Here is a 22,389-nt window from a genome sequence, read left to right on the forward strand (position 1 = left end):
AATGCTATGGAGACTGATTCTACACTGACTTGACAACACAGACAAGTGGATGAGTACCAGGTAGAAACACACACGATTTTCCTCTCCATGAGGACTATCTGTGTATTTATAATCTCGTGGAAAGTACCTTCATATTTTTAAATCATATCTTTAAAACAAGGAGATTCTTTTCTTCTGTAACTACTTCTCTAAGGACAAGCACAGCGCAGGGCTCTTGACTATTCCTTCTCCAGTGCTCATTTCTTCTAGATTTAGGAATATGCTGCATAAACAAAGTAATTAATTTTCTAATCCTAATATTATAATTTTAAAGTCAAAAGGGATTCAATTTGTCATTACAATTTAATGGCCTGAAACATTTTAGTGTTAATAAGTACTTGAAAAAGTAAACTCCTCATGTAATTTAAACCATTACATGGGTTTTGTTGTTTTTTTTTTTTCAATGGAAAAGATCATTTAGGAAACATGGAACCTTATGGTTATGATGCCCAAGGGCTTCCCAGCTTCTGGAAAGGAGGGTGCCCTGTGTCCTATTCTTCCCTAATAGATGGGAGGAAAATTGACAGAAGGATTTCTCAACATGAAATATATGAGCAGGGTCTTTTTTTTTCTTCAGTGAGATTATTTACACATTTATTGTTTGCAGGATCAGGTCCAACTCACATTAAAAACAATTATATATGTGCCTAACAAGACAATAAACATTGACTATTTCTCTGCTTGCACAGAGTATTGTACTTTCAGACTGTAAACTCCTGTAGGTTCAGATGAACTTCCATGGTTTTTCTGGAGGCACTTAAACTCCTGCAGCTGATAGGTTTCCAATCTATACCAAAGATTCTTCAGGATATTAATGTCTAGAATATATGCCCAGAGTATATTTATGCATTCCCCCCCCCATTTCCATTAGAATGTGGACATGAGTCTGCAGTTCTATCGGAAATATCCTTCATTTTGGGCACATTTACAAATTAAATGACTGATGGTCAAGAAAAAATTTCCCACACAATAAAAAATAATCGTAGCAGAGGACACAAAAAATGTCATAATGAGCGCAGGTTTGAGTGAATGTGACTTAAAAATTGCTTTTCCCTCTAAATCCATCAGCTAGAAAAAGGAAAGCTCTCATGAACATATTTTAATTATTTGTGTTCTGAAAAACTGAAAACTAGAACTGATTGCTTCTAAATATTTAGGAATCTACAGGACTTTGGTCATTTCAGTGTTTCTGAGAACTTCATGCTCTTGTTTTCTCAAAATCTAAGCAGGTTATAGAATTATGATCCTATTTCACAGGGATGGGTCCAAGGTACAGGGAGAAACTGTGGCTTGTCTTCACTGAGTTCCCACATGAGGCTGTGGTTAACACTGGACTTTGGATTGGGCACCCAAGCAATTGTCATCCTAGGCTGATTTGTTGGCTTGGAGTGTATTGGACTGCAAGTCAAGTGCTGCTGGTAGAGATCCTCAAAATTGCAGCATCTGGAGCTGGAAGGACTCAATGAACTCCTCCCTGTGGGTAGCGCCAGAGCTGCCGGTCAATGCCCTCACTCATTGTGCAGCCATGCTGAACAGAATAAAATGAATCTGTAAACTATGCTTGTAGTGAAGACAAGCCATCAGGTTACTTTTCCAAGGACAAAAGAGAACAAGAAAGCAATCTGTGTCTTCTGAGTTTTTGCTGTCCCAAACCTGAATGGCAATGTTGTGCGTAGATGTTGCTGAATGATTTGGTACTGATGTTAACAGGCAACCATTCTTGTGGTGTGTGTTTTTCATTAACGACTAGCATTACTGGGGGGGGAGGGGGGATATAACAAAACCAAAACCCAACAACTCCTCCCCTGACAATTTGTGAAGGTTTCCCTTCAACAGTAAATATTATCACTGATGATGTTAATGAAGACATTAGTTTCACAGCGTTTGAAGAACAGAAACACTCCACTGTTAACTAGCCTAGTGGGGTTTATGCTAATGCAAAACGTAATCAAGCAGGGGCCACTATCTCTTTAAACTGAAAGAAAGGAAACTTGTTTCTGCTTCCAAGGGATGTCTAGTGTGTGCTTATCTAATTGCCTGTGTATTTTGTCTAGGTGGTGAGGGAAAGCTAAGAGAATGAAGGCTCTAAGTCCCCAGTGGAAGCATGAGATGGCGATGCAGTGCTGAAGTGTTCTCTCTGATGGCTCTATGGGAGTGGATAGCACTGAGTCTTCATTGCTGGGTTTTAGCAGTTGCTGCTGGCTCGGATCAGCATGCCACAAGCCCCTTCGACTGGCTCCTGTCTGATAAGGGACCCTTCCATCGCTCACAGGAATACACTGATTTTGTGGACAGAAGCCGACAGGGATTTAGCACGAGATACAAGATTTACAGGTATGGAGCAAAGGGAAAGCCATTGCAGAGCTATGGTCCTTAGAAGGTGTAAATGATCCACCAGGGTTTCCTTAAGGGAAAGTTTCAGCTGTGGGAATGAATCCATAGAGACAAAATTCATTGCTGATTTCTATTCAAGGCCGTGTATGCGTTATGTGCTATGCTTCTGTTGTTTCTGTTTTGCTTAAACAACTTCTGATAACCTTGTTGCTTTGGAAAACCTTGTTGTTTACTCCCTACCACCACTCTGCCCTAGTGACATGCTCAGCAATGTCCTATAGGATTCAAAAAGCATGTCTGATTGCAGAGGGACACATGGAACACCCTGGATGCAGCAAGGCCCAGTTCGACTGCTTGCAGGGTGGCTCATCAGGGCATAAACCGAGACTTAAATAATCATATTGTGGCTTCACAGATCCTTCTGGTAAATTATGGACTTGGTTGTAAAATCAGGACATTTCAGAAGTGACTCTAAAAGCTCCATATTAGTTCCTATCACTGTTTTCGCCTCCCCAGGAAGCACGAAGAGTCACTGTGAATTTTAACCCATGTTGAAGGTGGTTGGTCCATCAGAAAACTCAGCATTAGGCTGGCCCAGTTCAGCCTGAATGGGCAGGGGGGGGAAAGGGAAAGGAGGGAAGACTTCAAAAAGTATAAATCTGCTTGAGAATTTGTGCCTTGCTGCCTTGTGATCCATTTTTAACTCATCAGTTCCCAGTGGCAACTTAACAGGGAATTATAATTATAAATAACTCAGTACCAGGGAATAGGTGTCTCAAGGACATGGAATGAAAAGGAGAGACCACGCGGGTTTGGAAAGACAAATTTCATGCCTATTTTAAACTCTTATTCCCTAGTGGTACCCAGCTCTTTAGAAGTAGGTAAGAGAGATACGAATACATCGTCATCCTTGAGTTCAACGTCCAGTGGGCTGTGACAAAAGTGGTGTTAGTTGGTAAAGATTTTCCTTCTTACTTTTCCTTCTTTATTTTCCTTTCCTAAATGGATGCAGCAGAGGGCACTCTGTTGCAGATCAACTTCACAGCAGGCTGCTTTGCCATAGAGAGAGAAATGAAGCACATTTTGTAAAGGAAGTGTGCTGTGGAAATCTGCTTGATGAAGTGGCTTGTCTTAACACAACAGAATTGCCCAATATTTACTGCTTTTTAAAAGCCAGCTGTCAGACCCAATAATGTAAAGCCAATAATGCAGAGACTGAGGCAGCATATTTTATTCCTATTATTCTGTATTAGTCAACACTGAACCAAAATTATCTTGCTAAAAACATGAAAGATGGAACTGTATTTCTTTCCAGCCCTTTCAATCAGGTCTTTGAAGGATTTTTCTCCTCTCAGCTATCATTACAGAACCATTGTTCAGTTTTAAAGATCTGTAATCACATCTCTAATACTTATTTGGGTTTGTGCATAGGTTTTAATTGACTTTCATTTACATGACCCCACAGAAAGTGCTTCTTGTGTTTGTTTCTCTCCTTGGCCTGTTTCCTTCAAGAAATGAGCCAGGGAGTCAAACAAGCTACCTGAATCCAAAGCATTTTTTTATTTAGTCCCTGAAATACCGACCTTACTGCAAAGTTTCCTTTTAAAATATGGTCCCATTAGCAGGCGGTGCAGAACATGGTGACCTTGTTACGAACCACACACTGTAAATTTAATCCCTCTTGCTTTTCTACCAGCCTTCCCAGGCATCTGGAGTCTAATTGGTCTGTTCATTCCCTCACCTACCTTTGACTGAAGGAAATGATCCTTCAGGGACACAGTTCTCATTCCAATGGAGAGGTAAGGAAGGGGAAAGCACAGGCCTGCCCAGACTCAGCTCAATCATGTTAACAAGAAGGAAAGGTGCCCAGGAGGGTCTCCTTCCCCTCTGCTCTTCACTTCAGCCCTTAAAGACCACACCTGAGACTTGACATTTTCAAAGAAAAGGGGAAGGAAAGTCTCTTCCTTCATTTTAACACCCATGCCAGGTCAAAATGCAATGAGATGAAGAAAAGTTAAATGTTATAGGGTGAGAGATTCCAGCAGCTTGTGTCCCTTTCTGAATCCTTTATTGTAGGATGTGTGTAGGACAGTGGGGTCAGACAGAAAATGCTTGAAGACATCTAATTCTTTTCCTTCTTTTTCTCCCTCTCCTTCTTCTTCTTCTTTTTTTCTCCTTTTTATATTTCTCCTTCTTCTCCTTCTTTTTCTTCTTCTCCTTCTTATTTTTTTCCCATTATTTTTCCCTTCCTTTGGCAGTCTCAGGAGAGGCAACAATGATGTAGAAAACAAACCACAACCTGAACTAAATTATTAACTCTCCAAGGTTTTCTTTAACTTTTGAACTAGCATTCCCTACTATAATCAAGATCATGAGGCCTTTACCCTGCACGACTGACATTGGTTTGAACAGGATCAAGGTCATTTATGTGCCCCTGAAAGACACAGAGTGACTGAAATCAAGGTGATAGGGCAGAGAACTGAAAAAGAAAACAACAAAGAATATTACAAGGAAGATTACTTGAGACTTGATTAAAACATTGTCATTACTTCTAAACTCTTGGTTGAGAAACCAGCTGGTTCTGTATCATGCCTGGCTCCCCAAGGAGGGGACCTGTCAACAAGAAAGGGTAGGGCTGAAAGGGACAAATCTGCTTTAATGAGTGTGATAATGATTTCATAAATGCAATGATGTTCTAAGCAGGTATTGCAAGGCTAAATTATAATAACCAAGGTTGTGGGCTGGTGTGGTTGGTTGTGTGGGAGTGTGGTATTCCCTGCAATTCTTTGCAGGCAATATGAAATGTAATAGTTTCCATAGGTTTTGGTGGCAAAAAGAGAAGTGCCAGGAAAGCACCTGAATGGTGCTGCAACCCTCTAAATGAGTAGGAATGCTGTGTCAATATTTGGTGGGAGATGGCTCCTGGAGCTAATATTTTGGCAAGAACATGGAGTTTAGAGTTTGTTATTTAATGAAATACACCAGGGGAGTGCTGTGCCTCTTAGGTAAATCAGCTTCCCAGACAAAGGAGTTTAAATCCAAACAGAATGAGAGGAGACATTACCAAGATGGAGAGAGTGATTGGGAAATTATGCAAAGGACCCACATTGTCTCAGAAGAGGTAATTTCTACAGAGCTAAGGAAATATTCATGCTATCAAATCAGGTCCTGGGGAAATCTCCTATGGGAGATTGCGGTGTTTTGTTCAAGCAAAATGAGTGAAAATCTGAAACAGATGGAAAAAATCCTCTTGATAACTGAACATATGAGCTAAAGTGAGCAAGACTGAAGATGGAAGAACACCACTCACTAAAATTGGAGTTAGGAGTCAAGCAGAGTCAAAATTAAAGTCAGTTGTATTTTATTTTATTCCCTATTAACATATTTTAGCCCACAGCTATCTTCTTCTCACAGGTACCCTCCCAACATAGAGCATTAAGTAAGAACATGTCTCGATTGGTAATTTTCACCCCTATTTATAGTCTGGAATTACATTTCCTTGTGCTCTTCCCAAGGTTGCTTTGAAGCAATCATTTAGGAATTCCAAGCACTGAGAATTAATAAAGTATCACTGGATTGCATGCACAGTGTCACTGCTGGGCAACTGGGATTATAAATGCACACAAGAGGAAAGATGTTTCTCTGCCACCTAAAGGACACTTTTTTAGGTCTGCATCCACAATCCCAGTTATGCAGGAGGTCTGTCTCAGGTGGGAATATCTCTATGATGAGAAATGATATCTCCAAGTGCAATGAGAAAAGAACATGGGTTCTCATGGACGCTTGTGGCTCAGGAAGGGAGACAGACAAGAGGGTCTCAGAGGTGGGTAGGAAGGACCAAAAGGAGACAGGGAATTCTCATTCCCAAAGTGTTCCTCTCTTTCCAGCTCTGTTACATATGTGAGGCACCAGAGCAAAGCAGTCATCTGCTCTACGTAGCACTGAAGAGCACAGAAGAAATCAAGCTCACTTGTGACACTGATTCCCAACTTCAGCCCTCAGCTCATCTTTGAAGGTTTTGGGAAAAGCAAGACCACAACCTGCTGAAGCAGTACATTTCTATATTTTGTTCAGTATATTTGGCTTTTAAATCAAGGGCAGAGCACCTCTTGGTGAGAGGAACCAGTGCTAGAGCTAGGAAGGAGACTGGGGAGTGGTGCTGGCTCAGCCAGCAGGATTAGGAATGTTTTCAGGAGTCAGTTTGTTTGACAAGAACCCAAGCATGTTTCAGCTTGGCAACAAAAGAGAATATTGATGCCAAGATTGCCTTCTGCCTTTATTTTTTTTTATATAATGCACTGCAGGAGTGTGTTTTGACAATCTTTCTTTGTATTCTCGTATGTGTGTGTATTTAATCAAAAATCCTAAGGAAACTCAAATTGGAAAGAGGAGAGTGAGCCTTATTTTATGTAAACATCACCAAAATCCATTTCCAGAATATCCAAATGTAATATTTTCGGGATCATTATTAGATGAAACATCCTACTCAAATGTTTCTCTAGAACAAAGAACATTTATTTAGAGAATATGGTGTGTCATCATTTCAGTTAGTAAGTGCATAAATCATTTCATTTGCCCTCAAAAAATGAGGATAATAGACGCTGTAACTTAATGGTTTCATGCAATCACTGAAGTAGTATAAAAGCTGTTTAACACTAATAATAGATTCATTCTTCAGTCAGCAGGAGAGTCTGCCAGGATCTTGGGCATGAAATCAGGTAGTTTCCATTAATTCTTTGAAGATTTTGGGTTACTTGGGTCTTTTTTCTTTCATTTGCCCTTCCTTTTCACTAGGGTTTAAATATCCCTGCTAGAATTCAAGGCGTGGAGGATTTATAGTGCTGAAGACTTTCATGAAGGGGGAAAACCAATTACCAATATTTCTTCTGGTTACTGAAAAGAAAATATTTTAAAAGGGATTTTTATTACTTGAATCATCCATTTAAAAATTCATTCAAAAATAATAATTCATTACCATTGATGAGAATGTATGATTCTTTGTCTAGAAGGGTATTTGTGTCTTTTTGATCCAGAAAAAGAACAACTGACATCAAATGTGGGCACTCAGTAATTCCTGTCATTTTCTTCCACTTAAGGTTGCGGCCAATAGCTCAGACTTCAAATCTTAGTTGTCTCCTGGCTCTGATGGATTGATCCTACAGGTTTTACTACTCATTATGCTGGTTGTGAATGATTGTTGTGCAGCTCAAGATTCTATTCCAACAGACACCCTCATGAAGAACAGCAATGCTTCAAAATAATGTCTTGTCGCTCAAGTCTCCCTAGAATCCCCAGATTATTGTTACAGATAACAGTGTTCTTTAGGTCATTAGTGGGTCCATATCTCAATTCATCTTTTGATACTCTCCATTTCAGCTTTATTTATGCAGCTTGAAGTATTTTTACTGACCAGACAATTTGATGTGTATATATATATATAGCTCTGAAAACTGCAGACAAAAAGCCCACCAGCAATTTAGAAGTTGTGTACGCAGGTCTCACATGCAGAGAAGAGACAGCATCTGGCTTTAGGTAATGAATATTAATTTCTCCAGGGGAAAACACAGAGACAGGTTTTGACTTCTATGAGGAACAGAACTTAGAAGCACCAGTCATTTTCTACCAAATGTTCTGAAAGATCAGCGGAATCTGAGAGGTGAAAAGATACAATCGGTTAATTTAAAGTAAATATTTGTATTTTAACTTGCTCTGCATTATACTCTCACCATTCTTGATATTTATCAGCCTTGCCTACCGATAAATAGGGGCTATTAATAGAAAGTAAACAGAGGGAACACATTTTTACCCCCTTTGATCTATCTAATGACATTTGATTTAAACTGTGTCTTTAGCCATTTATATACATGGGTGAAAATAAATTAGTTTCTTACTTCCCATTTTTGCAGTGAGGAGAATACTGTTCATTAGAAAGAAAAAGCTTATGTCTTCTGCAGTCAGGTGTCCCAAATAAGAGCCTTTGACCAATGCATCATATTGAATCATAGAATCATAGAATCGCGAAGGCTGGAAAGGAACTTAAAGATCATCCAGTTCCAACACTTCCCACCAGCCCAGGCTGCTCCAAGCCCCATCCAACCTGCCCTTCAACACTGCCAGGGATGAGGCAGCCACAGCTTCTCTGGGCGACATGGGCCAGTGTCTCACCACCCTCACAGTGAAGAACTTCCTCCTAATATCCAATCTGAATCTCCCCACTTTCAGTTTTAAGCCGTTTTTCCTTGTCTTATCCCTCCCTGCCCCTCCAAAGCCCCTCCCCAGCTTTCCTGGAGCCCCTTCAGGCACTGGAAGGTGCTCTAAGGTCTCCCTGAAGCCTTCTCTTCTCCAGATGGAACCCTCTCGAGGCTGAAAGGAACTAAAGGAAGTTCACTATGGACATCTCCCTGTTAATCAAAGGTCCAGAAGTTCTCCATAACACTGGCAATGCCAAAAGAAATATTTCCTCATTAGCTCCCGGTATTAAAATTCCTCTGTCAGAAGCAGTCTGTCAGATCTTGCTGATTAACTCTTAAATTATGCCACTGAATTTAAACTTTAACTGAGGCTACAATAGAAGCCATCTGAGAAACTGTAACTGAAACACATGAACCTTCTGTTTCATACAGGTTTTTATGCTCCAGTGTTTTTTTCTCTGTTTTCACATGATTCTGGATGTAGTTAATTAAATTAGCCTTGAGAGCATATAGTTTTTCTGTGTGTGCACACAAATAAATATATATGCATTAATGTGGCTCCAGATGCTCTATACTTAACCCTTGGTTTTGCACAGATTCCTTGTATGATAAAGGCACATGAAATCAATCCATATGCCACAGATTTCCCACCTGTGTCTTCCGTGGTGGATCCAGTATGTGCTCATGCTTGGGCAGTGAACCCTCTGATAAGACCTGTCAACATTCCCTGTTTGAAGAGCATTACAAGTTGCGCGTAACTCCCAGCCTTCAAGCAATCTGAAAGCAGTTTGTGATGACTTGGGACTTAGACACCATTATCTTTTCCCTTTTTTTGGTGTCAGGCACTGAACAGTATCTAAAAGTCGGATTTATTTTCCAGCCTTCCTCTGAATTTTGCTTTTCTTTTTTGTGAGACCATTTCTCATATGGCTGATTTCGAAGGTCCATCTGCTTATTTAGAATTTTGCCTGGAGAAGTAATGGTTGTATCTATTTTTGCTGCTGTCTCCTTGGCCTGGATGAGCACAAGCAAATGTGTGATCATCTTGTGGTTCTGACATTGAAGTTCTGTGTGACTCGGAGTGTCCTTGGCAACAAAACCATCAAGGAATATTAAATGTCAGTACAATACATTGAGTCCCTTACAACCAGCCTTTCCCTTATGAGAGACTAAACAAACAAATAAAATAAACAGAGAGTTCAACAAAATTTTTGAGCCCAAGGGTCATTTTCCCAGTCAATAAGATTCATAGAATAAGTTGAAAAGGTATTTTAAACATAGTAATTATTGGAATTTAAAGACAATTAACATCCACATTTAGACTTCAAAGGATTCGTGGCCAATAGCTGTGTCTGATGACAGCATGTGCTTGATATAGTTGGCACTGGTGAGGCCACACCTGGAGTACTGGGGTCAGTTCTGGGCCCCTCATGACAAGAAGGACATTGAGGGGCTGGAGCATGTCCGGAAGAGAGCAACCAAGCAGGTGAAAGGTCTAGAGAACAAGTCTTGTGAGAAGAGGCTGAGGGAACTGTGGTTGTTTAGTCTGGAGAAGAGGAAACTGAGGGGAGACCTCATTGCCCTCTAAAGCCACCTGAAAGGAGGTTGTAGGGAGGTGGGAGTTGGCCTCTTCTCCCAAGTGAATAACAACAGTACCAGAGGAAATGGCCTGAAGTTGCGGCAGGGGAGGTTTAGTTTGGATACTAGGAGGAATTTCCTTACTAAAAGAGTGGTCAGGTAATGGAATGTGCTGCCCAGAGAGTTGGTGGAGTCACCATCCCTGGAGGTGTTCAAAAAACATGTAGATGTGGCACTTCAGAACACGTTTTAGTGGCCATGGTAAAACCTACCTGGGTTGATGGTTGGACTCTGATCTTGGAGGCCGTTTCCAACCATAATGATTCTTTGACTCTGTGACTTGAGGTGGTTTTATCCTTGTGAAATCAGCATTCCTAAACTGTGGTGAAAAAGAGACGTTTTTCTTCTCTGTTTTGACATTACATCTAAAATCCATATGATATTTTACTATTTCTTCATGGGAGGATGTCACTGTTACACCTGGTGCTGCTGTTGGGACATATTACATGAATTGAATTATTTGTTCTCACCAGATCAAAGCAAGAAGGTGATTCTCCCTCTCTACACCACTCTCCTGAGACCCCAGCTGGAGTACTTCATCCAGCTCTGGGGTCCCCAGTAAAAGAAAGACATGGATCTGTTACAGCTGGTCCAGAGGAGGCCACAAAGATGGCCAGAGGGCTGACAGGCTGAGGGAGGTGGGATTGTTCTGCCTGGAGTAGAGAAGGCTTCAGAGAGATCTTATTGTGGACTTTCAAGATATGAAGGGGGCTTGTAAGAAAGGCTGAGAAAGACTTTTTACTAAGGCCTTTAGTGACAGGGCAAAGAGCAATGGTTTTAAAGTAAAAGAGGGCAGATTTCGCTTAGAGATATGGAAGAATTGTTTTACAATGAGGGTGGTGAGATACTGGATGAGGTTGCCCAGAGAAGCTGGTGGATGGATGGCCCCATCATTGGAAGTGTTCTGAAAGGTCCTGAAAATCAGGGTCCTGAAACAACGTTATGCAAAAATGGCAAGGAGTTACCTGAAAATTAGTCTTCTGGGACAGCAAACTCATCATCTCAGATGATGGAATCCATTTGGAGTTAAAGGAAAGGGTCTGAACTGACTGACTACAGAAACTTTTGGGTTTAGTCTAGCAAGAAACGCCATGTTGATCTTCATGGCAAATGCAGAGACACAGGAAAATATATAAAGCTGTCCACTGTGGACTTGATGATGAGACTAATCCAGCCTAAGGATTAGGATTTTGGATTTATTAAACTCCTTTCTGACATAAAGAAAGATGTTTTTATCACTGCTAACAAATGGGGGGATTTGGAACAGTGGTATGGAGATTGAATTCTCATGCTGTGAGATGAGGAATGGTCATACTCCTCACAGGTGAAAGCAGAAGGTGCCCTTCACAACTGATGTGTTCAAGGATTACATATGATTTCCTTTTTGTGAGGTCTTAATCTACTGCTATTTATTGGAAGGTGATTTGGGAAGCAGAGGGGAAGCTTGGTCCCAGTTCTGTTCCTCCAAAGACAGTGGGAAATGATAATGCCATAGTATGGAGCAGGTACAAATGCAGCCCTCTGGAACACATGCCACTCAACTGTTCAATTCTTCTTATTGTTCACATTCCTCAAAGGTCATTCCATGTTGTTTGATCACCTTTTTCATCCCAAATAATAATATGAACTACCAGTTTCAGTCATGTTGATGATATCATTAACTATTTACTCAAAAGATATAGAACTTGGAGAATATGTTTGCAAATTCTGGAGTCCATTTTGAGACAGACAGGAAGTTAGACACACACCCCTTGCTACCTCTGAAGTAGTTTACAGTAATTTCCGTCTTCAACCAACATTTTTTTATGCTGATAAGCTAAAATTGACAATTTCAGGCAAGAATACAACCCTCTATTAGAAACACTTTGTATTTCCTGGTCTTTTCTCCTGTGCTTTTGTCATTTCTGCTGTGTAAATCTTGTCAAGTTGGAGTTATTTGTGAAAGGATTAGCTTGATTCTGTCTTTCTTTCCACTCTATTGCCAGGAGAATTAGATGGTACAAGATGATTTTTTAATTCAAAAGTTGGCAAAGCACAGAGTAACACACTCTCCTCCTTGCTAACCAATAATAACCTGAAAAGCTAATGGAATTCAGCTCTATCATTTCCCTCCAATGCTTGTTCCTACCTCCTTATCTTTTCATCTGGGGGGGGGGGCTTTTGCTCATGTTTGTTTCAGTGGGAAAAGCAACCGAATGTTTCATGATGGTATCTGTCCTACTCTGCTTCCACTAAACTGAGAATGTTAGCCAGACATGCCAGATATACAGCAGATAAAATTGTAAGCATCAATCCTAATTTTCCAGTTCTGTGTTTAGCTGATTTTGTAGGATGACTGCTACTCAAGTGTGAAATATTCTCGTGTTTCACTGTTACAGCCTGAGGAGTTTCACGGTGTCACATTTTTTGCTCTGCATTGATTTAATGATAAAACACTAATAAAGGTAGGGGGACAAAGCTGACTCTGAGCTTCATATGAATCACTAAGTGGCCCATGTAAATTCTTCTAAATGCTCAGCCATCTCTTGCTGTCAATATAGACAACTCACCAATCAGCAGCAATAAAGGCACTTTAATTGCACGCTTTTGTCAGGCATATTTCTAAGCAAGCATCTCCAAAGTATAAAAAGCTTAATTAAAATCTATAATTCAACTATCTGGGTGCATTGATAGAAATATAGCCCCATTTTAAATGAGCTTTACCAGTTTAACAGCTCTGGGCTTCAAAGAAAAGTAGATTAATACAAATAGCCTGCAGGGAAAGATAAAGGTTCAGATCTCAGCAATCTGAAAACTTTGCATTTCTATGGAATCCAATTTCAGGCTACACAAATAAAGTTAAGAGGATGAGTAAACTTGCTGCATAGGATATTTTGTTATCCTAACCAGTGTTGCTCGTTGAATTAAATGTCATCATTCTGCTGAAATTCCCATTTTGTTTCATTTCTCATGCTACAGATATGTTCAGTCTTTGATGCTCTCTAAATATTATTGAAGTTAATGCCATATCAATTAAACATGCTGTTGAAGGACTATTTTTTCCTCACTAGTCAATCTTTCTTTAAAAAAAAATAATTCTATACAGCTTAGCATTAGCATCCAGACCCAAGTTCTCAAAAGAGCCTCCTATTTTCAAGACTTGGTGTGAGTGACACCAGTTGTTGATTGAGCTCCATCAGAGGGTTAAGAGCTGTAGTGAAGAAAATGGCCCCTCAGTTTTAAAATTAATAACTAGGGTGGTTGCACTGTCATTAATAGTGCACATGAAATTCTTGTAAACAGTTGTGTTTAACAAGATTATAACCTTTTAGGTTTTGGCAAAAGGTGTCCAGAGCTGAGTTAGATGGGACTGTGGATGGCAAGGTCTCTTTTCCGTGAAGACTGATGGATCCCAAAGTAGAATTTCCCCATATGGTACATTTTTCTTTTGCTGAAGCCACTACTTGGGGGTAACTGGCACTAAAAAGGAGATCTCTTTTCCTCTACTGAGTGGAAGTGAATTGGGCCATTGCATGCATGGATACTCATCAGTAAATTAGATTACAGCTGAATCCAGAGCACAGCTGAAGAAGCAGAGACATAAATGGCAAATTGGTGGCTTGCCTGACACCAGAGCATGAACAGACAGAAGGAAACTTGTGCTACCCTGGACAGGACTTGACTCCTAAGTCTGATGTGGGTAATAAAAAAACTGCTCTGCCAACCTGCTATGCCTCATTAACTGAGACTAATTAGTGGAGAAGCCTTAATTGGCAGGGAGTGACACTGACCCTGTGCTGTCTGTACACCCCTGCCCACTCTTACTCTGCTCCACATGAGTGTAACAGTGAGGGCCCTGAGCTGGGGAGTAACCAGATCAAAGAGGAATTTGGTCAATTCAACCAAGCTTTAGAAGCTTATTTTTCATTATTTCATGTATGAGAAGCATACTGACAACATCCCAATCAGAATGCTTTGTGAACTACTTGTGAAATGTATTTGCTGCTTTAATTGGAGTGCATACCTGTGAGTGTACCTGCATAATGCAATTTTTCCTCACCCTTGCTTTGCAGGATGCTTTGAGACTTTTCTGAAAGGAGCTGATGTTCATGAAATACTCTTGTAGTAAGCATGCATGCGTATGCTCACATCACATTTTCCTGTATCAAGAGCTGCAATTTTGCAGGATACTTTACAGGAACTTAGACTAATAGCTCCATGCAATCATGGTATCATCAACAGCACTGTTAAACAAACCAGAATTGTAAGCAGACTCTGGGACGTTACTGCTCAGGAAGTATTTCAGAAAACAGTGTTGATGCACATCTGTTTGATTTAAAATAGAGTTTTAGAAGGACACTAAGGCTGGAGTTCAGATGTGTCTCATATCTGAAGACTGAACTGTCAAACTGCAGCTTCTTCTTGGTGGCTGTTCTCAACCTCCAAAACTATTTTGCAAGGTATAGTCAGTCATTATCCAGACTAAGGAACCCTTCAACATTAATTCACAAATACCCTCAGCTCCTCTAAAACATTTCCTCCAAAAACCAGACATCTTCTCTGTGCCAACATCACAGCTTTGCTGAATAACTTTAGGTCCTGTCAGGACTGACATTTCCTTTGGAAATCTGAAAAACATCATCATCTCCCTGACTGCCATCTCTCCCTTTAAGGAACAGACTCTGATGCTGAAAAACTATCTAATTCAGAATGTCAAATATTCAATGCTGGTAATTCCAACAGTTAAAGATCTTTCCCCCATTGTCTTTCTGCCGTTTAAAAGGAAAGTTATACTGACAGAAAGCTGAAATAAATGGATTAACATTTCTCTTGAGTTCATTAGGTTAATTTCGAGTTAAGAAGTTGAGACTGCTAATATGCAGACAGAAAGAGTCACAGGAAAATCCCAAAGAAACCAAGTTGCTGAAAACTTATTTCTGACAAAATAGTCCAGATGATGCACACCAAAAACCACATTATGCAATGTCTGTAGTTCTACCTTGGAGGAAAAGGAATAGCCACTAGGTAACCTCAAATTCAGTGAGGCTGCTGTAACCTTTTATCCTCCCCAAAATCCCTAGATATACATTCTTCTCAGTAACCATCTGGATACAGATTCCTAGAGATTTTAGAAAACATACTTTCACCTAACAGTTGAATTTAAATATAGCATCTCAGTTGCAGACTTGTGGGATAAGTGTCATTTCACTCTAGCAGTTAGCATATGGTACTTGGCTCTGGGAGAAAGAAAACCGAAGTTGAAGCCAAGTTGTCAGGAAGCTACTAGCAGGTCTAGAAGATAAACTGTGCAGGGCTTCTTTCTCACCTACTAGTATTCTGGTATTTATAGCTCTATTTGACAGGTTTTGGAGTGGTCACAGGCTATCCTTGGAGGGGAAGAAAAAAGGGCTTAAAAATTTTTGTTGTGCTGTTATATGTAATTAAAAAGCTGTTCAGGCAAATACTCCCAATTAGTGAATGTCTCAAACTGTAAACCTTGGATGCAAACAGAGTGCATTGAGCAAGGGACCCCTTCAAGCATGGCTCATAGAGCTGCCCATCTGGCTTTTCTCAGGCACACGTGCTGCAGATCCCACAAACCCTGCAGCAACAGCAGGTGAAAGGCCAGGTTAGACCTCAGCCAGCCTTTAGTCTTCCATCTATCTTCTTTGGTAGAAAACTCTCTTGTCCTGTCTGCTTCTTATCACTTCAGCTTCCTTACGAAAAGTGGCTTTTAGCCAAGCCAACAGTTTTTTAGAACGGAGGCTGCTCTTGCCAGGACCACGCTCAGCATTACTAAACCATTACACTTCTCAACTTATTTTGTTGGGCAAGAATCCCCCACACTCAGACGCAGCCACACACCTTGTCGTGCACGATAAAGTGCCCTGAAAGTCTCTTGCAGCCTTAAACCTGCCTTGAGTGTGTGTCAGGGTTTAAGCCCAGGCAGAAAGCTTAAGCTCATCCCTCTCCCCCACTGTGGGGTGGGGAGAAGAAAATCCAACTAAAAGACTGTGGGTCTAGACAAGGACAGGGAGGGTTCACCCTCCAGTTCTGGACACAGGCAAAACAGATTTGACTTAGGGAAAAAATAAGTTCAATTTATTACTAATTATGTGCAAGGAAAGAACACAAAACAGAGTTTAAATACCTCACACCATGCCACCCTTCTTCCCGGGCCCAAATTACTTTGTTCCCCATTTCTCTCCCTCCTGCTTCTCAGTGGCACAGGGGGACAGGGGATGGACTCAGAGTTCATCACACCTGGTTTTCTGCCGCTTCCTCCTCATGAGAAGGAATCCTCACCCCCTGGCCCCGCTCCAACACGAGGTCCCTCCCAGGGCACAGATTCCTCCACGGCCCCTCCGCCGTGAGCCCCTGGCACCAGGAGCAGCCCCTCAGGATCAGGCGGCTCCAGCGCGGGCTGCCCACAGAGCCACGGCTGCTTCGGGAGCAGCCGCCTCCCCTGGCCAGGGCTCCTCCCCGGCTGCAGGGACAGGTCTGCTCCGCCATGGTCCTCCATGGGCTGCAGGAGATAGCCCAGCACTTGGGGCAGCCCGTCCTTTCACCACGGGCTGCAGGTGAAGCCTCTGCGCGGCACCTCCACCTTGTCCTCCTGCTCCCCATTCAGGTGTTTGTGCTCCGGCATCGCTCTCACTTGCCCTTCTCCTCTACCTTGCACTCTCACAGCGCTTTATTTACCCTCCTTTAGAGGCGCAGCCCCTGTGCCTGACGGGCTGGGCGGGTTTTTGGCGCCGGGGGAGCTTCCAGCAGCTCCTCGCAGGAGCCAGCCCTGCCCCTCGTCGCTACCAGAACCAACCACGCTGACCCAGCACAGTGGGGAAAGTTACACTTAAAATGAGATTTAGACATCTACAGGCTGTTTTAGGACCTGATCGGCTAAAACGCACCACTTCCTAACACTACGTGTCCTACCACTGCTATGTAGCATTTACTTGTGTTTTTAATTTCAATATGTTTACCTCCCCTGAAAGTGCTTGTAGAACATGTCAGATGAACAGCCTGTGGAAAGGCTTGTTTTTAACATGTTCTCAAAACGAGTTCTATCTCTGGCAGCAGCAATGCAAGTTTCCCTTATCTCATGCTATGCCAAAAAGCAGCAGTCCTGATTCAGCAGTAACCACGGACAAAGATGATATACTGCAGTTTTATTAAGGCTGTAGATTGAGCAGCTAAATAACAGTTCATCATCTGAAGCACAGCTTCTAGCTCAGTATCAGTTCACGTTCACAAGATTTAATTTTGAAAGCACTTAAAAATAACCTCAAAATTATTTTTGCATTTGGATTTCATTTAGACACCTATTTAACTCAGTGAGTTGTCAAGGAGTAAATACTTTTGCATGTTCTAAACATAAATCTCACCTGAATATTTTTTTCCATAGCTCTTTGTGGTAGTTTCTGGAATTATCTGCTTCAAGAAACATCAGAACGTGTGAGTTTAATACGGTGTAATGACTTGCAAAAAGTTAACAGGTATATAAAGATGTTTTGTGATTCTGTAGAGATTTAGATTGTGGGAAGTACTCACAATTCTAATGAAAAAGTAATTAAAATCCTAAGTTGAGCTGACCTCCAGAGAGAACAGTCATCCACCTGTTTGTTTTAGTTCAGATTTTAATTTTGTAAAACTACAGCTTGATTTATTTAAGAATAAAAAATCACACCAACCAAATAATCCCTTATATAAGTGTCTAGATAGAAAACGAAGAAAGAATATTCAAGATCTTCACTTTTTTTATGAAATTCTGTATAAATGCAATATGAAAGTGATCTGAATTCTTACATGTTGAAAGTTTCCTTCATTTTAAGAAAGCATTTTGTAATTAATTCTTTGTCATGCTGAAATATTAACAGACTTTCTCTGACAAGTGAGTCTTAGCACTACTCAATGTGATAATCTTCCACAGTGTTATTGGGAAGGAGGTAATACTGGTGATCTTTGGGAAGAAAAAAACACAAATACTGTGAAAAGATAGGTTTGGTATGAGCTGCTCATTTTTCCATTATTTCTCCATCATATGTATGACATCACTATGGTGGAGTTAGGGTTTTCTGATGATTTCTCACCTGATTCTCTAACCAAGTCTTTTGTTTGAGACAGCTCACTTCCCCTCCTGCCTCTAAATAGATCTTTTAAATATTATTTTGGGGAAGTAGACTGTATTTGATTGAGAATTTTATCTAGCAAATTATTTCATACATATACATGTGAAAAAATTCTACAGTCTGCCTTTTTCACAACAAAAAACTGTTTTGATTTCATTCTTAATGTGTCTCAAAGTAGAATGTCTCTGCCTGTGGCAGGAAGGTAGATGATCTTTAAGGAACCATTCCAACAGATAAAACTATATATATATATATATATATATATATATATATATATATATATATATATATACCCACACACACATATATAAACAAAACCAAAGTTCTTGTAGATTGGAAATAAAATCCTACTGTTTTTAGGATTTCCTGTCTTCAAGAATGCAAAATACAGAGGCTGCCCACTGCAATGGACATAATTAGAGGTGAAAGTTTTATTGCAGCTTTTCCAATTTCAACCATTTACCTTTCAATAAAGGTAATAAATACAGTCACAATAAATAAAGCCCCTGTCTGAAAACAGTGATTACTAATTAATGCAATTCCTTAAGGTCATAGAAAGGTTTCTTCACCTTGGATAAATAATGTTGTCAAATGATTGTCCTTTTCTGTGAGCATTTTTTTCGGGCAGCACTCTTCCATGCACTTGTGTTATCATGTGAAACAGCTGCTGCAATATATGTTTCTGTTTTATTATACCACTATATTTTAGATTTGTCTGCAGTCAAATTAATCTTAAACTGTGTCACTCCCTGAAATGAGATTCCAAGCTATCACTTTGGCTAACACATCCCATCAAAGGCTTGGCAGAAACATGTATTTCTGATTATTTTGTGTCCTGCTGAACAACCTGGAAAAGGAGTATGTGAATCTCTGTGTTAGGGAGGTCTTTGGGAGTTTTTTTGCTCTTTAGGAGTTTTGCTGCTTGATGGAATCTTGGCTGTGGATGTTGTGGAGAGACTGCTGAGGTTTTTCTGCCCCTTGGCCTATTGATTCTTTCTGCTCATCCATGTGGGCACCAGTGTTACTGCTAGGGGAGACTTTAGATGTACCAAAGGTGACTGAAAGTCTCTAGGGTCCAGGGCATGGGGGCTCAAATGGTGTTTTCCTCAGTTCCCCCAATCAAGGGCAAAGACTGGGAAATTATTGTAGGATCCTGCAGGTCAACACCTGTACTGACAACAGGTGTTTGGTTTTGACTATGGGACCTTCTTTGTGGATTGAGGAGTGCTAGAGAGAGATGGAATACACTTGGCAATGTAGAATGAGAGCATCTTATTGTCCCCCTTTACTCTGCCCTGGTAAGGCCACATTTGGAATGCTGCATCCAATCGAAGCTCCACAGTTCAGGAAGGACAAGGAACTAGTAGAGAGGCCACCTCAGGGCCACAAGTATCATGAGGGGACTGGAGCATCTGCCCGCTGAAGAAAGGCTGAGAGAGCTGGGGCTGTTCAGCTTAGAGAAAAGGAGGCTGAGGGGGGATCTCATCAATGCTTGTAAATATCTACAGGGGGATAGTCAGGAGGATGGATCCAGGCTCTTCTCAGTGGTGTCAAGTGACAGGAAAAGAGGCAGTGGGCACAAACTGCAGCACAGGAGGTTCAACCTAAACATAAGGAAAAACTTCATTAGTCTGTGGGTGACAGAGCACTGTGCCAGGCTGCCCAGAGAGGTTATGTAGGCTCCATCTCTGGAGACATTCCAGACCCTTCTGGATGTGTTCCTGCATGATCTACTGCAAGTGATACTGCTCCAGCAGGGGGTTTGGACTAGATGATCTCCAGAGGTCCCTTCCAACCCCCACCACTCTGTGATTATGTGAAAGCAGTGAGGAGAGCTTGAAACTGATATAATGAATCAAAATCAAGTGCAGAAGTGCAGGACTGGGAAAGAAGAGTGCAAGATGGTGGGCACAGGAGCAAAAAGGCGCTTGCTTCAAGGACATGTAGACAAGAACGTGTGGCCAGGGAAGTGGCTAGGATGAACTGGAGCTCTAAGCCCAAGCACAGAGGTACCTCATGATTGGAATAACAGAGGCAGGGTGATACAGCTTGGACAACTGTAGTGCTGTGATGGATTGAGTCAAGCTGTGGTGGGGTAACCTTGGCGAAGGATCAGATGCCCAGCCAGCTGTTTTCTCACTCCCTCATCTCAACAGGAGAATGGGGAGAAAACAGGATGAAGAAAGCTTGTGGCTGAGATAAAGACAGGAAGATCACTTACCAGTTACTGCCACAGGTGAAAGTGATTCTACTGGGGGAAAATTAATTTCTTGCCAATTAAAATAGGTTTGGGTACAGAGAAACAAAATCCCTGATATAAAACAACACCTTCCCCCCCAGCCCCTCTGTCCTCTTTTCCCAGGCTCCCAGTAGCTCCCTCATTCCCAACTTTTCTATTTCCTTCCTCCCAAAGCAGAGCAGGAGGATGAGGAATGAGGTGTTATAGTGAGTCCAGAACATTCCTCTCTGCTAATTCTTCCTCTGCACAGTTTTTCCCTCTCCAGCATGGGCTCTCCATGGACCACAGCTTCCTTCAGGGCACATCCACCTGCTCCAGCATGGGGTCCTCTAAGGGCTGCATGGGACTGTCTTCACCACAGGCTGCAGGGGAGTCTCTTGGTAGTGCTGGGTTAGTGGTTGGACTTGATGATGTTAAAGGTATTCTCGTTGTGCTTTAGAAGAAACTTTGGGTTATTTAGGGAACTGGAAAGCTCCTTTGAAGGTGAAGGGAGCTCTGGGAAGTTGGCAAGGCTGCAGGCATCCTCAGGAAAATAAGTAGATGTTTCAGGGGACCAGCTTGGCTGAGCAAGGAACTCGTGACAGAGCTTCAAAGCAAAGAGGCATCACACAGGAGGTGGAAACAGGGACAGACTCCCAGGGAGAAACTTGGAAGCTTTCTTGAACATGCAGTGGTGGTGGTAGGAGAACTAAAGCTTAACTGGAGATGAGACTTGCAAGGGACAGCAGGGGCAACAAAAAGAGCTCATCCAGTCCTTGGGGGTGGCAGTAGGTGTGGTGTCTTTTCCCTCCTTATTCCTCTTTGGATGGAGATTGCTTATCAGCTGTGATGCCCCTAAAATGTTTCAGAGACTTTTATTCCTTCTGTACAGCTCAAATATATCTGCTTTATGAACTGAGAAAAAAGAGAAAAAGGCAGTGATATGTGAATGAATTCTGGGAGATTTAGCCCCGTGGGTTTAAGAGAGTCTTTCTTCATTAAGTTTTAGAAAAGTGCTTATTTATGCTTCTCATTAAGGGACTTAGAACTGACTGCTACCTGTATGGATGACTAATTTTATATGCTTTTGTGTGAAATAGATTAAGAGTCGAGGGCTTAGGGTGCTTTTTCCAACTTTGAAAACTTATGCCCAAATCCCTTAGTCCTTCACGATTCACTGTACGACCATGCACAAATCTTTCAATCTGTTTTTCCAGCAGATAAAACTCCTTCCCTGCCTCACAGGAATCTGTCAGAATGCATTCATGGAAATACGTCCAGGTACTACTGAAAGCCACTTTTGCTGAATCTGAACTCAGTTCTCCTTTCCCATTTAGACCACAATGTGTCTTTCTAAGCTGAGCTCTCTGATTAATAATATAGAATTGTAACCAAAATAATTCTTATTATTAATTACCTGTGTAATTATAGCATCCATCATATTTTCTGTAATAATGAGCACATGATCATTAAGTAACGAGAGGCAGCTGAAGATGATACAGTAGGAGTATCAGAGAAGTCTGATTATTTTTCTGGACTAACAGGGAAGAAGGAAGGTTTATCCTACAAGTTGGAAGCTGGAAGGAACGAAGTATTAGTCTGGGTTATCTAATGCAACCTGGCCACATAATACATTTAAGAACTTGGAGGTATTTGTAGGACTTTGTCACTGTCTTCCATAGCTGTCAGCACTGCAAGTAAGAATTAGATCCATTCATGGCTGGATGTACTTAAGAGGAGACTCAGCCACAGTTCCTGGGGTGTCATTCCCTTAGGAAGGAGGAATACTGGATTGGACAGTTTAAATACAAAAGAGTGTTTGTGAACCAACAGTCCAAAGAGGAATTATTCAGTTCAAGCT

General features: G+C 41.3%; 1 protein-coding gene across 4 annotated transcripts in view; it reads left to right on the forward strand.

The window, feature by feature from the left end:
- BRINP3 (BMP/retinoic acid inducible neural specific 3) overlaps positions 1–22,389 on the forward strand; it is a 129,267-nt gene that overhangs the window by 8,982 nt on the left and 97,896 nt on the right. For 2 of the 4 annotated variants that reach the window (XM_051625230.1, XM_051625231.1), the window contains exon 2: positions 2,094–2,373. The exons of the other annotated variants lie outside the window; for them this stretch is intronic. In XM_051625230.1, coding sequence (XP_051481190.1) covers positions 2,144–2,373 — 230 coding nt within the window. In that variant the 5' untranslated portion in view covers positions 2,094–2,143. The remainder of the gene's footprint in view (positions 1–2,093; positions 2,374–22,389) is intronic. 4 annotated transcript variants of the gene reach the window in all.

Source organism: Apus apus, chromosome 7 (assembly GCF_020740795.1).
Source record: "Apus apus isolate bApuApu2 chromosome 7, bApuApu2.pri.cur, whole genome shotgun sequence".
Lineage (NCBI taxonomy): Eukaryota > Metazoa > Chordata > Aves > Apodiformes > Apodidae > Apus > Apus apus.